The following is a 16,845-nucleotide window of genomic DNA, read 5'->3' on the forward strand; positions in this document are numbered from 1 at the left end:
GTACTGAAGATTCTTTGAGTTTTCATTTTGTGGGTATATAGAGAGGAAACAATTAAAGGGAATTACAGTGAAACATAAAAGGAAAATAATTAGAATCCAATGTTATCATTAATGTTCTCAATATCCATCTGATAATCCTCGAGATGAGAAATTTCTCACTGATCTTTTTACTAGTTATTCTCTGTTTCTCAGCGTTTCTGTTCTCACTTATCACAGCTGCAAATATCAATTTCCAAATTTTTATTTCTTTTTCAATTTAGAGTAATTTAGCTCTCTGTTTTCATCTCCTTCTTCCTGATCATATTCTGTGCAGCCCCCTATTTCACAAGCAAAGAGGTCATCAGGATTTTTTTATACATAGGACCATAATTTTCATACAGATCATGCCACATTCTTGCTTCATGAAAGCAGCTCCAAGTAGTTTTTGCTTAAATAGCATTTGCCTTTTTACTCTTTCTACATTTCTGTACATTAAAAACTTATTCTGGTTATTCCATCGCCCAGTAAGACATCATCCTGTACCCTTAGTAGAAAACAAAAGTATAACCTTATCTCTCATCTGCTTGGTCTTCACTCCATAAACAATGGGGTTGAGTGCAGGTGGGATAACAATGTAGAGATTGGCAAACATGATGTGGAAGCTGCGAGAGACATTGTGTCCAAAGCGATGGGCGAGTATGGAGAAAAAGGCAGGTGTATAAAACATGAGGATGACACAGACATGAGAACCACAAGTGCCGAGAGCTTTCTGGTGGGCATCTTGGGAAGGAAGGCGAAAGACAGCACAGAGGATGAGGGTGTAGGAAACAGCAATGAGAATCACATCTGAGATGACCACCATGATAGGAACACAAAAGCCATACCAGATGTTGATGGAGATATCAGCACAGGCGAGCCGGGCAACACCTATGTGCTCACAGTATGTGTGGGGTATGATACGTGTCCTGCAGAAAGGCAGGCGTGTCAGCAATAATACATCTGGCAGGATGATGCAGAAGCTTCGAAAGGAGATGCCCATAGCAATCTTGATGATGATCTTGGGAGTCAAAATGGTGGTATATCTCAAGGGAGAACAGATGGCTACATAACGATCAAATGCCATGGCCATCAGAATGGCTGAATCCAGAACAAAGCTATAGTGAAGGAAGAACATTTGTGTAAGACATCCTGGAAATGTGATTTCTCGAGCCCCCAGCCAAAAGATACTGAGCATTTTAGGCACACCAGCTGTGGACAGGATGAGGTCAGTCATGGCCAGCATGGAGAGAAAGAAGAACATGGGTTCATGAAGACTATGCTCCACTGCAATGAGGTACAGAAGGATGCAGTTTCCCACAACAGCTACAATGTAGATGATACAAAAAAGAATCCCAATCCACACATGGAATTGCTCCAGGCCTGGGATCCCTACCAGAATGAAGGGTCCTGGATTGTAACTGCTCAGATTGAAAATGATCATGGCACATGCAGATGGCACAAATCTCAGGTCCTAAAGACAGAAGGTGATGAAAGAGAGTTAGAGAAACTTGAGTAACTCTCACTTTCAACTAATCATTATTATAGCCTCCTGAAGATAAAGTGACCTTGTAATTTATCATCCAAAAGGGAACCTATTTGAAATGAACAAAGGTTAAGTTTGGTAATAATGGTAGCAACATGCATAAACCAAGATTGTTCAGATACAAATAGAGACATTATTAGTCTATGTGAAGAGAATCTCTTCGTTCTTCTGGCCTCCGCCAGTAGCTTACAGAGCTTCTCCAGGAAGCCTTCCAGACTGGTTACACTCTTTGTTATACACTGTTCTGCCATACAAGTTAACAAAGTACAGAATATACCTTTTCATGGGTTAGTGGATTATAGCTCATATGACCTTATGGACATAATTATCTAGGATCTGCTCGCTCTGTCATCATGAATTATCTGTCTCTGCCCCCAAGACAGCTATTTGCTACCTGATGACTGTGGCTCTTAGATTTGTAAGATCAACGCCTCTTTATTGCCATCTAAAAACCTAATTCAGTTCAGCAAACACTAGATGAGCTCCTACACTATGCTGGATAACGTGTAAACGTTTAAACTAGAAAAGTCCCATATAGCTGAAGCTCACTAGCCTTTCTTCTCAAAAAAAAAAAAAAAAAAAATTAGTAGTTTTCCAACACTCTATATACTACACAAGTGTGTAATAGTCTAATACTGTGGACTTAATGACACTCCCAGTCAAGGTTTCTGTCCAAAAGGAAGATTGCTTTTTTTGTGAACATATATCTATTAGATAGACACATCAACCCAAGACACATATTCTCTCAAACACAGACCCTTAATAACTTAAATTCTCAGGCATATCCTGACCTACACTCACATTCTGTCATATATTTTGCTACCATATATTTACCCATATATAATTTTACACAGTTATAAGCCCCCTCTCCTCCCCTCTTCCCCACACACGTGCTGAGAATATAAACAAAACATTGCATAATTGGATTTTGCCTATATTTCCATGAACTCAAATACAACAGATGTTCATAAAGTTATCCAAAAGCATTCACAAACACACATGGGTCCACAGACAGTTAATTCTCAGTGTTCTCATTTAACTGTCACAAGTTTGGTTATTTCCTAAAACCTCCACGGGTCCTATGCATTCGTCCTTCCCCAGTAATGCCTCTACCCACCCTCATCTAACACCCCATTGCATTGCATAGAAAATATTTTTTATACCTGTAGATAATTCTATATGAGTAGAAAGATACTACACATGTAAGTGGTACAGGTAATGAACCATGTAGCAAGGCCAAGGACTTACAGAATCAGGACTAAAATGAGGCTTTTGGTAGCCATATGCTTCATATTCCTAACGTGAGAAGGCCAAGAATCATGTTCAAATTTATCCCTACCCCTGCTTTTTATCTCCTTCTTAGGCCCAGCTCACAATACTTTCCATTCCTCAGACCAGGGCTTATTTTCTCCACTCTTCCTTTGGCAAAAGAGGTGCTCTTTGTCTTCCTTTCTTACGCGTCCTTATCACAGATGAAAACACCTTTCTTACGACTCAAACCTTCCTCTACAGTGTCTTCACATTCTAGATTCTGGGAACACAGTTCAGCCTTCAGAGAGTGGGTCACAGCCAAGCCCCTCATCTACTGAGGATTCTAGGTTTTCCTGTTTAGTCACCTTCATCTTGGCTCTCTTATCCACTGGGGGTATAGAATTCACCTGTTGCTAATACTGGAAACCTGACTAGGTTTTTCAGGCTTCATGTTGAAAACTCCTATGCTACTCACATACTCAAACATCACGTGGCATCAGCATACTGAAACTATATATTAATACTTTGAATCACAGTTCTCCCAACTTGCCTGAGGTCATCCTTTATTCAAACATATGTGGGGAAAGGTTTTCTCAAGTTTTTTTATTTCCATGAACTCAAATACAACAGATGTTCATAAAGTCATAGAGAAGCATTCACAGACACACATGCGTGCACAGAAAGTTAACTCTCAGGGTTCTCATTTAACAATCAGATAAATCCACAACATGGAATAATTTATGAAAATCTGTTATCTTTTTTCAAGGCAATGCCATTAAAGGGGAAGGGGAATATTAGGTATGGAAAATTCATTTCCAGACTGAAGGATATTTAAGAAAAAAACAAATGCAGTGTGGTTATGTTACGTTATATTGTTATGTTATGTTATGTTTGTTATTTAGACAGAGTCTCACTCTGTTGTCCAGGTTGGAGTGCAGTGGCACAATCTCGGCTTCCTGCAACCTCTGCCTCCCAGGCACAAGGGATTCTCCTGCCTCAGCCTCTGGAGTAGCCGGGATTTCAGGTACCCACCAACATACCCGGATAATTTTTGTGTTTTTAGTAGAGATGGGTTTCACCATGTTGGTCAGGTTGGTCTCAAACTTCAGACCTCAGATGATTCATCCGCCTCAGCCTCCCAAAATACTGGGTTTACAGGTGTGAGCCACCACGCCTGGCCTGCAGTGCGGTTCTCTATCGAATTTTGTTTAAACGAAACAGATATTGAATTCAATTAAAGAAGAATTAGGGAAACTTAAATATGAACTAGGTATTGGGTAATATAAAGGAATTCGTGTAATTTTATCATTAGTGATTATAGTATTATGGTACATACACACACATACACTCAGGCATCCACAATATGTTGCCAAAATATTGGCACAAAGTGTGTGCTCTGGTGCCTCAGAAAGCTAGGTTTCACAATTTAATCCTGGTTCCACAATTTACTAGCTATGTGAACCTGGGCAAGCTATTTAAATTGTATGATCTTCAGATTCCTATGTATTTAAAAAAATTAATATTTCTAATTTTTATAGTTATTATTAGGACAAAATGATACACACTGAAAAATACTCTTTAATATAGTACCTGAAACATATTAAGCATGTAACAAGTTTTACTTCTTTATATTAGGTTATATTTTATATCATTAGTATTATTATTAATAGACCACACAGTGGCGAAGAGAACAGAAATAGCAAGATGGATAAAAGTTGGCATACACACATCCCAGCACACTTAGTTCTACAGTTTAGGTTAGAGTTACGGACTCTTGTCATATGTCTGAAACAAATTTCCTAACACTGCTAAGTGGTCATACTTAACTCAGCTGTATAATTGTCCATCTGTTTTGATCTTTTGATGCCTATTCAGTGGAGCATATACACAAGTATTGGAGATCAGGGCATCGGTTTATAAATCAGAGTTGCTCCGGGAAGAAAATTATAGTGCCCAGTCTATGGTCCTAAGAAATAGAGGCCTGGCTTTTCACTCGCTTTCTCTAAGCCTCGTCCCAATCAAACCCCTTCAAACAGTCAATACTCACCAAATCTTGGGAATCAGGCCAAAGGCAAAGAAGAAAGAGTGTGTTGACAAAGAAAATTTACAAGGGAGCAGACACACCAACCAAAAAAAATGAGTAAAAGGAAAAAGAAGGATGTTAGAGAGGTTGATTCCCTGCCCATTTATTTTCTCTTGTCACTCACTGTTCCTTGTGGGAAAAAGGTAGGTAGTTAGGGGATTAGGGACTCTGACATGCCCTCTTCTCATCCTCAAGGGAGGAAGATGAAAAAGATTTTATTAACCTTGTTCATGTCTTTTAGTTAACACTGTCTTAGTGTGGTTTGTTTATTTATTTGTGAGCTGATGTGTATGTGAGTGGAAAGCTGTGTGTATGTGCCTATCATATCACCCAGGTTTCAAGTTCATGTCCTCACTTACCAGATAAAGGATTTTAGATAAGTTAGTTAATTTCCATTAAGAGATGGTCATATTAGTACCTGTCTCTCAAGATTTTATAAGTATTGACAAATTAGATGGGATATTGCATATGAAAATGCTTAACATATTGGCAAACCCATAATATAGACAAACAACCTAGGGCAACTAGGGCAAGCTAGAAGGCTTGCAGCTGAATTTCTGACCCACATATAATAGGAGAACAAAAATTTATAGCAAGTAGAAAGTGTATTTTTAGCCTAATTTTTGTATTAATTTTTTAAAAATGTTTATCTCTATTTTTCTTTTTGCCTTTTCACTTTTAGTAACTAGCAGAGCCAAGATCATTAGATATGCCACATAACAATGCCACATAACACATAACATAAATATGCCACATAACAATGACACATAACATAAATATGCCACATAACAATGACACATAACACATAACATAAATATGCCACATAACAATGACACATAACATAAATATGCCACATAACAATGACACATAACACATAATATAAATATGCCACATAACAATGACACATAACATAAATATGCCACATAACAATGACACATAACACATAACATAAATATGCCACATAAAAATGTTTCTGAACCATGGCCCCATAAGATTACAATACCATATTTTAGAGTACCTTATCTATGTTTAGACATGTTTAGATGCACAAATACCATTATATTACACTTGCCAAAATATTCAGTATAGTAACATGATGTGCAGTTTTGTAGCCAAGGAGCTATATATTATATTATATATAATATATATAATATATTATAGAGCCAAGGCTATATCATACAGGTGTCAGTAAGTATATTCTATGATATTTGCACAATAATAAAATCACCTAACAACTCATTTATGAGACTGTATCCTCATTGTTAACTGGCACATGACTATATTTTTATTTATTGTATGCAAAATACATCAAGTAATTTGGGAAACAATGCATGTAGCTATTGTCACAAATTAAGAGATAGAATATAAATTTAAACATAATTCTCTGAGTCCAAAGAATGTTCTTTTTTATTAAAACTATACGTTGAGAGTCATTGTAGAAATTAAAGTTCAGTGACATGTGAATAGGGTAGTAGCACGGGGATGGGAAAGTAGTCTCAAGGTCAAGAGACCATGAACAACTCTGGTATTCTGAATCCAGTGAAAGCAGGGAGAGTTTGAACTACTGGGATAAGGGAGGAGAGTGCCTCCCTCAACTGGGGAATCCAAGAGGTTGTTTAGAAAAAAGCCACAGGCTTTGAGGACATATCAGATTTGAAGGGGAAATAAGACACTGACTATCATTGCTACCTGGCAAACACCTAAAAATAATTATTACTGACTGAGTGACTGAGGTGACTGAGTGTCTCACTGTGACCAAGTTATGCATGCTGGATTTGAAGAGATAATGAATCACACAGAGATACATTTTTGGCTTGTGACTACTTCTCTATGGAGATACAAACATGAAAAAAATTTGAGACCACCAGTGCTTCCAATTGGTCAAGTCTAAAACCCTCTCCCGAGTCTGTACATGCTTTTCCCTTTTACTAGCCATAGAAATTCACCTTCCTCTTTTTATTCCTTTTGGAAAACTCCACCCAACCACATCTCATTTGGCTTTCTCAAGGTTGAGTGAAACATTGAGTTTTATCATTGCCTTATTCCTTGGCTTAATACAAACACCTGCACTCTTAAATTAATAATTTTTATGATTATTTGTTGTTTCTTAATTTGATAAACCTTGCCTGTGTTCCTAGTATATTCTAGGTATTATACTTGATATTGTCTAGAAATGAACAGGAGCGAACAAAGTAAATACCCAGAACATCACAGAGTCATCAAAGAGGTAGCTTCCTATTTCACTATGATGTATAAATAAACTACTAAGATGTCTACATCTGAAAAACCAGTGAGATTTGCCAGCCATTATATTTCTTCATCAAAAGTTTTATAATCTCTTTAAAGCAATCATAAGGAATTTCAAAAGTTCTTATTTCTAAAAGTCAAAAAATATTTATTATTTCCTAGATTCAGAATTTACTTTGCTATAACTGAAATGATTGAGTAGACTTCTGCCTCAAATCACAAAGAAAGCAAAAGTTGAGTTCTCATTAATAAACTTTAGTCTGTCCTTTCTCTTGGGCATCTGAATACAGGTTCAATCTTTGACCTAACATACACAGGAACTTGTCGCTACCTCTAAGAGCTGAGGCACCCATCACTGGGGCTCCTTGGGAGAAGCATTCTGTTCTGGATCTGCTTGGTCTTTACTCCTAACATCTCACCTTAGTAACCAGCAGAGCCAAGATCATTAGATTCCACAACCATTACTCTTTTTGTTTTTTTTTTTTTTTTTTGAGACAGAGTTTTGCTCTTGTTGCCCAGGCTGGAATGAAATGGCGCAATCTCTGCTCACTGCAAGCTCTGCCTCTGGGGTTCAAGTGATTCTCCTGCCTCAGCCTCTGGAGTAGGATCACAGATCTGTACCACCATGACTGGCCATTTTTGTATTTTTAGTAGAGACAGGGTTTCACCATGTTGCCCAGGCTGGTCTCGAACTCCTGACCTCAGATTATTCACCCGCCTCGGCCTCCCAAAGTGCTGAGATTACAGGAGTGAGCCACTGTGCCCTGCTGCTTGATTCTTTGATGTTGCTGTTACACCAGGTGACTGCCTGAAGTCACCGTGAGGTGCCAAGAATGCAGAAGAGGGATGGAAGTGAAGCGAAGGATGTAAAGAAACAGATCGCTGGAACTGTAATTTGTCCCACACACTGACCCAACTCAAATTTCAATGATTGTTCTGACATCCCAGGCACTACACAAAGAGACAGGCTTGTAGACCAGAATGCTCTCTGAGATTGTGATGTTTGCTGCCTCCCCTATGGAATGACACGAGAAAGGGTATGAAGCTCAATCTCAGTCCACCCGTAGGAATTAGTGAAGAAATCTTGTTTAAGAATCAATGAAAAAAAAGAAAATCAATGAAAATGGGTTTGTGTGCTTTTTACAAATATAGAGGAGACCTCTAGTGGAAGAAAAATAGAATTTATATATTCTTTTTTGTTTTTAATTTCTTATTTATTTATTTGTTTTTTAAGCTGGGGTTTCACCATGTTGGTCAGGCTGGTCTTGAACTCCCGACTTCAGGTGATCAGAATTTATATATTCTAAATCCTAGGTCAAACTAAAAGAAAATAAGCAAATTTTATAACAAAAGCTAATAGTTGATAGTTTTTGAAAACCTTTAATATGCTACATGAGACCACTTTTGTAATTTTCTTAACAATTCTATGAGACAGGTAATAATATTATCCACATTTTAAGGATGCAGAGAAAAGTAATTTGTCAAAAGCCACACAGGAGGAAATGTAGCGCTGGGAATCAGACCCACAAGTCTTCCTAGACTCTCTGTATATAACCAAAATTATCTACAGAGCCTGTGTGGCAAATAACATGTATAATATCTGCATAGCAAAAGATACAAAATTAACCAATATAAAGAAAGCATAGAAAACTGAAAGTATAAAACAAGTGAACAGCATAAAACCAACTACATCATTTATGCTTATAAATGTAGATTGCTTGAATTCCTCTATCAAAAAGCACAAAGATAAATAAAGTTTAAAAAATTGAATTACATATCACACGAGAAATATCTAAAACAAAATGATGCAGAAAGATAAACAAGTGTGAATAAACAAGGATACAAAGGATAGACAAGTGTGTTTCAAAGACATTTAAATGTGATGGAAGCAAGTCTACCAAAATGGAAAGCAGAAAAAGTAAAATTTAACTTAGAAGGCATTAACCAGAACAAAAGGTAGTTTGTACAGTCAAAAGGAACACTTCTTAATTAAGGTGTAAGTCATGCTAGTTGTATACATCTCTTCTTAACACTCTCTTATTTAAAATACAGAAATACTGTTTCTTAGTGATAGTCAATTCATTTGCCCACTTTTTAAATTTTTTATTATTTTTCATGGTTCTCTTTTAATTCCTCTTGATTCTTTAAAGACACATGTCTAGACATTAACTGCAGTTTAACATGCTTGTGACTCATCTACCCAAAACTTTCTCCTCAATGGATGGATTTATACTGTTACTGAGGCACAATTACCTAATTCCAGGGTCATATATTTGAAGCACTGGAGTCCAAAATTGATCAACCTCATAAATCACAAATGTAGACATTGCACTTTGTATCTATTCAATCATGTGGTTCAGTTATTTCCAATTTGTTCCTGAAAAACCCAAAGCCTTCTGGAATATGGACTATCTTACTACCATTCATTCAATGCCCAGGTGTCTGTGCATTCTGCTTTGTCCAGGTTAAATTCCATGATTCATTATTTCAGCCACTCTCTTACCAACATTTTGCTTGCCCTTGCTCCACTGACCTTCCATCACATACGTGTGATAAAACTTACCCCCTGCATGAATCAATCAAATAAGTACCCTAGGCCAAAGAAAACAAGGAAACAAACTTGTTAACTAGACGTATTTGTGTTTCCATAATTTTATGATAATCAATGTTAAACTTAACTGATGACACTATCCAATGACCCAACAGCATAATCTTCTTGTTCAATCTTTATGACTCATTTTTTTCCTACACTCCTCAAAGCACATTCACATCTCACTCCAACTCCCTTTCTCAACAGATAACCTTTCATTTTACTTCACAGAGAAATTAGGTATGATTAGATATGTAATCATATGACTGAAACATCACATTAACATACTTATACATGAATCAATACCCTCTACCTTTCCTGTTTCCTGAAAGGCCAATCAAGTGTCTTTGTAATTGACTCTCACCATAAGCTATAGATTTCCATAACATACATCACAGGTAATAATTATTCTTATACATATAACCTACTGTTTATTTGAGTAGTGTCAGCCTTCCTACCATCTTTACTGAAAATACGAAAATTGGCCTGGTGTGGTGGTGCATGCCTTTAATCCCAGCTACTCGGGAGACTGAGGCAGGAGAATCACTTGAACCAGATAGACAGAGGTTGCGATGAGCCGAGATCGCGCCATTGCATTCCAGCCTGGGCAACAAGACAACAAGAGCGAGATTCTGTCTGAAAAAAAAAAAAGTGCCATCTATTATTATTAGTGTGATTATATTTCCTAGTATGAGGTTTCATTCTCATTATGGTCAAAAGTTAAATGCAGGCCGGGCACGGTGGCTCTTGCCTAGATTCCCAGAACTTTGGGAGGCCGAGGCGGGCAAATCACCTGAGGTCAGGGGTTCCAGATCAGCCTGGCCAACATGGTGAAACCCCATCTCTACTAAAAATACAAAAATTATCTGGGCAGGGTGATGTGCACCTGTAGCCACAGCTATTTGGGAAGCTGAGGCAGGAAATAGCTCAAACCCGAGAGGCGGAAGTTGCAGTGAGCCAAGATTGGGCCACTGCACTCCAGCCTAAGCCACAGAGCAAGACTCCATCTCAAAAAAAAAAAAAAAAAAAATTAAATGTGAAAAAGCAAAAATCTCATCCTTTGTCTACAGCCAAGTCCTCCTATCATCCTCCTTCTTTCTTTCCCATCAGGGGTCACTTAGCTATAGTGAAGTGTCCTCCTGTAGCTTTTCCCTATCAGTTGTGTGTCTCAGGCTTTGGATGGATGATGATAAGACACTATTCAGGTGCTCTATCTGCACTGCTCCAATACCAGGTGGTGTGAGCTGCTGATGCCTCTTTGCACTTCCCATCCTTCAGAAAATGCTGTATGGATTTTCAAAGAAGTTTTACCTTGCTCCAGAATCATGGAACTTCCTTCTTCTTAACTGTCTATTTGAACTCTTGGCATCTTGTGGGGTATAGAGAAATTACTTTTGTGTTTGTCCTGTGTTGGGGATGTCTGGATTAATTTTGCCAAAAACTTGGGATGCCTGGCTAACAGCAAGCCTTGAAAAGTTAATTTACAACTACATAGATATTGAGAGAACTCCAGAGAGGTTTACCTGACTTCAGAAGCGTGGAGACATTTCTGGGTTGTGAAGCATATGAGAATGGTCTTTTTTTAATGGAATATTCATATCTTATTAATGTCTAAAAAAACATTCTGAGAAGGAGGGAGGTATGTGTATGGGGGTGGGTCTAGGAAATAGTCCCTCTGACTATTGTAAGCAAAGAAAATATGTATTTCTTCATTCTTTGCTTATGATGCAAATACAGCATGCCATAGGAAATTTGACCTGGCCTTCGTTTTATTGTCTCAGGAGTAGGAATCAGCTGTGGCAGATGACACAGTTATTATTTTCTCTTTAAGTGAAATGTCTCTGGTCTAAAATGATTTGTGTGCTCATTCAGGATGAAATAGATAAACTGAATTTTTAAAACTCAATATAATTCATTGCAAACTTCTAATGTAAATGATCTTGAACTTCCACATAATTCAACCCTGTATATTTTGTGTGACCATTGTCCCTATGCTAATTCTTGTCTCTTCTTTTCACTCTTCTTTATTCCCTATAGTAATACAAAGCCATATACTTAAAAAGTTATATCTAAATCACAATAAAATAATGTGTTATCAAACTACTCTCAAAAATACATATCTCTAAATCAAGTTTAGAAATATGAAAGGTCACTGGGGAAAAACTAACCAAGGGGACATAAAAATCAGAGTTCAGAAGGAAAGAGCCATTGAAGTGGTTGAAGCTCAAGTGCAGCCTCGTAGGCCTGCAGTCATGACCTGAGCCACACTCAGACTTGTGAGTTAGGCTTCAGGAGGACTACGGCCAGTGATAAGCTGATGAATGCTTAACAGCCAGCTCTTGTGGCGTGATTGTAGAGTAGCTGATTGACAAAATGTAGATATTTCCCCTATAGCTGACTTCAAGCTGCCAACCTGATGTTGATCTGCTTGCAAATTTCCTGAAAATTAACATGTGCTCCCACTGGGAGCAGCCTCTAGCACACGACTCTTGTGATTCTAGTTAGACCTGGCACACTGGGATTAAAATGATTTAACTCAAGAAGGATGTGACAGTAAAGTCTCTGGGGTAGAGGAATCCTGACTCGTTCTGAGGTAGAATAGTAAGTAGATAAGAACAAAGATTTTGGAATCAAATTGACTTATTGTCTATATATCATTATATTTCTGGTATGATAATCAGCATGTTTTTTAACTTTTAAGTTAAGATTCATGCAACATAAAATTCCCCACTTTAAAGTGTGCAACTTAGCAGCATTTAGTACATGTATAGCAATCACCACAGTCTAATTTCAGGCTATTTTATCACTCCAAATAGAAACCCCACATTCACTAAGCGGTCACTCTCCACTTCTACTTCCTTTTCCTCCATTAACTTACTTCCTGTCTCTACAAATTTATCTCTTCTAGGCATTTAATGTAAATAAAATTATGCAATATGTCAACAATTTGTGTCTGCTTTCTTTCTTTTATTTAAATCTATTTATTATACTTTAAGTTCTGGGGTACAGGTGCAGATCATGCAGGTTTGTTATATAGGTATACATGTGCCATGGTGGTGGTTGGCTGCATATCCCATCATCTACATTAGGTATTTTTTCTAATGCTATCCCTACCCAATCCCCCCATCCCTTGCTATTGCTCCCCTAGTCCCCCAACCCCCAGGCCCCAGTGTGTGATGTCCCCCTTCCTGTGTCCATGTGTTCTCATTGTTCAATACCCACTTATGAGAGAGAACATGTGGTGTTTGGTTTTCTGTTCTTGTGTCAGTTTGCTGAGAATGATGGTTTTCAGTTTCATCCATGTCCCTGCAAAGGAAATGAACTCATCTCTTTTTATGGCTGCATAGTATTCCAAGGTGTATATGTGCCACATTTTCTTTATCCAGTCTATCATTGATGGGCATTTGGGTTGGTTCCAGGTCTTTGCTATTGTGAAGAGTGCTACAATAAACATACTTGTGCATGTGTCTTTATAATAGAATGATTTATAAACCTTTGGGTATACCTCCAGTAATGGGATTGCTGGGTCAAATGGTATTTCTATTTCTAGATTCTTAAGGAATCGTCACAATGTCTTCCACAATGGTTGAATTGATTTACACTTCCACCAACAGTGTAAAAGCATTCATATTTCCCCACATCATCTCCAGCAACTGTTGTCTCCTGATTTTTTAATGATCGCCATTCTAACTGGCATGAGGTGGTACCACAATGTGGTTTGATTTGCATTTTTATAATGACCAGTGATGATGGGCTTTTTTTTCATATGTTTGTTGGCTGCATGAATGTTTTCTTTTGAGAAGTATCCATTCATATCCTTTGCCCACTTTTTGATGGAGTTGTTTTTTCTTGTGTATTTGTTTAAGTTTTCTGTAGATTCTGGATATTAGCCCTTTGTCAGATGCGTAGACTGCAAAAAAAGAAATTCCCATTCTTTTGGTTGCCGGCTCACTCTATTTATAGTTTCTTTTGCTGTGCAGAAGGTCTTAAGTTTAATTAGATCCATTTGTCTATTTTGGCTTTTGTTGCCATTGCTTTTAGTGTTTTAGTCATGAAGTCCTTGCCCATGCCTATGTCCTGAATGGTATTGCCCAGGTTTTCTTCTAGAGTTTTTATGATGTTAAGTCTCATTATTAAATCTTTCATCCATCTAAAGTTAATTTTTGTATAAGGTGTGAGGAAGGGGTCCAGTTTCAGCTTTCTGCATATGGCTAGCCAGTTTTTCCAACACTATTTATTAAATAGGGAACCCTTTCCCCATTGCTTGTTTTTGTCAGGTTTGTCAAAGATCAGATGGTTGTAGTTGTGTGGCATTCTTTCTGAGGGCCTGTTCTGTTCCATTGACTATATCTCTGTTTTGATACCAGTACCATGCTGTTTTGATTACAGTAGCCTTGTAATATAGTTTGAAGTCAGGTAGCCTGATGCCTCCAGCTCTGTTCTCTTTGCTTAGGATTGTCTTGGTTATGAGGTCCCATTTTTGATTCCATATGAAGTTTAAGATGGTTTTTTCCAGTTCTGTGAAGAAAGTCATTGGTAGTTTCATGGGAATAGCACTTAATCTATAAATTACTTTGGGCAGTGTGTCCATTTTCACAATATTCATTCTTCCTAACCATGAGCATCGAATTTTTTTCCTTCTGTTTGTGTCCTCTCTTATTTCCTTTAGCAATGGTTTGTAGTTCTCCTTGAAGAGGTCCTTCACATCCCTTGTTAGCTGTCTTCCTAGGTATTTTATTATCTTTGTAGCAATTGTGAATGGGAGTTCACTCATGATTTGGATCTCTGTCTGTTGTTGGTATATAGGAATACATGTGACTTCTGCACATTGATTTTGTATCCTGAGACTTTGCTGAAGTTCCTCATCAGCCTAAGGAGGTTTTGGGCTGAGACGAAGGGGTATTCTAAATATACGATCATGTTGTCTGCAAGTAGGGACAATCTGACTTCTTCTTTTCCTAATTGAATGTGCTTTATTTCTTTTTCTTGCCTAATTGCTCTGGCTAGAACTTCCAATACTGTTTTGAATAGGAGTGGTGAGACAGTGCATCCTTGTCCAGTGCCAGTTTTTAAAGGGAATGCTTCTAGTTTTTGCCCATTCAGTATGATATTGGCTGTGGGTTTCTTATAAATAGCTTTTATTGTTTTGAGATACTTTCCATAGATACCTAGTTTATTGAGATTTTTTAGCATAAAGGGCTGTTGAATTTTGTTGAAGGCCTTCTCTGCAACTATTGAGATAATCATGTGGTTTTTGTCTTTGGTTCTGTTTATATGGTGAATTATGTTTATAGATTTGCATATGTTGAGCCAGTCTTGCATCACCATGTTGGTCTCATAGAAAGGGTTAAGGAGGATTCCCTCTTTTTGTATTATTTGGAATAGTTTCAACAGGAATGGTACCAGCTCTTCTTTGAATGTCTGGTAGAATTCAGCTGTGAACCCATCTGGACCTGGACTTTTTTTGGTTGGTAGGCTATTAATTGCTGCCTTGACTTCAGACCTTGTTATTGCTCTGTTCAGGGTTTCAACTTCTTGGCTTAGTCTTGGGAGTGTGCAAGTGCCCAAGAATTTATCCATTTCTTCTAGATTTGCTGGTTTATGTGCATAGGGCTGTTTGTAGTAATCTCTGATGCTAGTTCGTATTTCTGAGGAATCAGTGGTGATCTCCCCTTTATTGTTTTTTATTGCATCTATTTGATTCTTCTCTTTTCTTTTTCATTAGTCTAGCTAGTGGTATAGTTTGTTGATGTTTATTTCTGCCTTCATTTCATTGTTTACCCATTCATCATTCAGGAGCAAGTTGTTCAGTTTCCATGTGATTGTGCAGTTTTGAGTGCATTTCTTAGTCCTGAGTTCTAATTTGATTATACTATGGTCTGAGAGACTGTTTGTTACAATTTCCATTCTTTTGCATTTGCTGAGGAGTGATTTACTTCCTCTCTCTCTCTGATATTCTGTGAAGCCTTCCCTTGCTATGCCAGATGAATTATTTATCTGGATTCTGGACTCACAGCACTTTGTACTCACTGCTGTATTGTAATTAATGGTAACTGTTCATGGTAAGGAGACATGATTTCTTCATCTATTGACCTCAAATGCTGACCCAATGAAGGGATCAATCAAGCATTGTCAAATGTTTAAGTGAGCAAGACAGGGGTAATGATTCCTGTACATCCTGTATATTAAACATAATATGTTTAGAATAACATATTAATGTAATAGATGTTTAGGGCCAGTGGATGGGGTAAAGAAAAAGCTCTAAGGTGAAAAAGAAACATAGGTTTTCAGACAGACACAAAGCTGTTAAATTTAAAAGCCCAAGAATAAAATACTTTATGAAGGACAGTAGGAAGAGAGGGGGAAAAAAGGTGGAATTGAAGACATGAAAAGAACGAGTATCGGAACAGAAAATGCAAAAACAAATTTGATGAACACTCTCAAGGCCAAGAACCTCTGAGTTGTTGCTGAGTTCTTCCCTTCTTCATATAGAGTGTCTATCAATAATCTCTTCTATCTGGCTTTATGCCAAAGTATATTACTATGTGCTTAGATCCTTGTGTTGAATGGGAGGGGTAAATAAATGGGCCCTGATGCTGGGGGAGGGCATTGGAGCTAAGAAAGGGAAAGATACGCAGAGGCAGGAGAATCCCTGCTCCCAGAGGAGAGGAGAGATAAACACTGCCTCATACGAGGCAAGACCTGAGATTTGATTCCATATGTTAAGGAAGCCTGAGCTGTGTATGAATTGTGGAATTGAGAAGCTGTGAATCTGAACAGGTGGCATCAGGGAGGTAAGTCTGAGTTAGATATTTTTAGGATGGAGAGAAAGTATTAATGTGGAGCATTAGGAGGAAAAATAGGCACCAGACAAGTAGGCGGCTATGTGGTAATGTTCACGAAGAGGCAGAGAGAATAATGGGCTAGGATGGCTGGAGTGAATTGTGTTTTTGTGAGGGGTGGAGTGGGAGAAGGGCAGTTTGGAGGGTCACTTTCTAGGTAAGGTTGGAGAGACTGGAGAAGTAAATAATCCTTGACTCTCAAGGAGGATGCAAGAATCATAAATTACAGATAGATTATATCCTCAGACATTGAGGAACAGTGGAAGGAAAA

General features: G+C 37.8%; 1 protein-coding gene across 1 annotated transcript; it reads right to left on the reverse strand.

The window, feature by feature from the left end:
- Positions 1 to 430: 430 nt before the first annotated feature.
- On the reverse strand, positions 431 to 1,497 carry LOC116525323 (olfactory receptor 52H1). The gene has a single exon (XM_032241125.1). It carries the CDS (start codon positions 1,457 to 1,459, stop codon positions 512 to 514), a length of 948 nt encoding a protein of 315 aa, XP_032097016.1. The 5' UTR covers positions 1,460 to 1,497; the 3' UTR covers positions 431 to 511.
- Between the last annotated feature and the right edge of the window lie 15,348 nt (positions 1,498 to 16,845).

Source organism: Sapajus apella, unplaced genomic scaffold (genome assembly GCF_009761245.1).
Source record: "Sapajus apella isolate SASKATOON/1434 unplaced genomic scaffold, GSC_monkey_1.0 scaffold47, whole genome shotgun sequence".
NCBI lineage: Eukaryota > Metazoa > Chordata > Mammalia > Primates > Cebidae > Sapajus > Sapajus apella.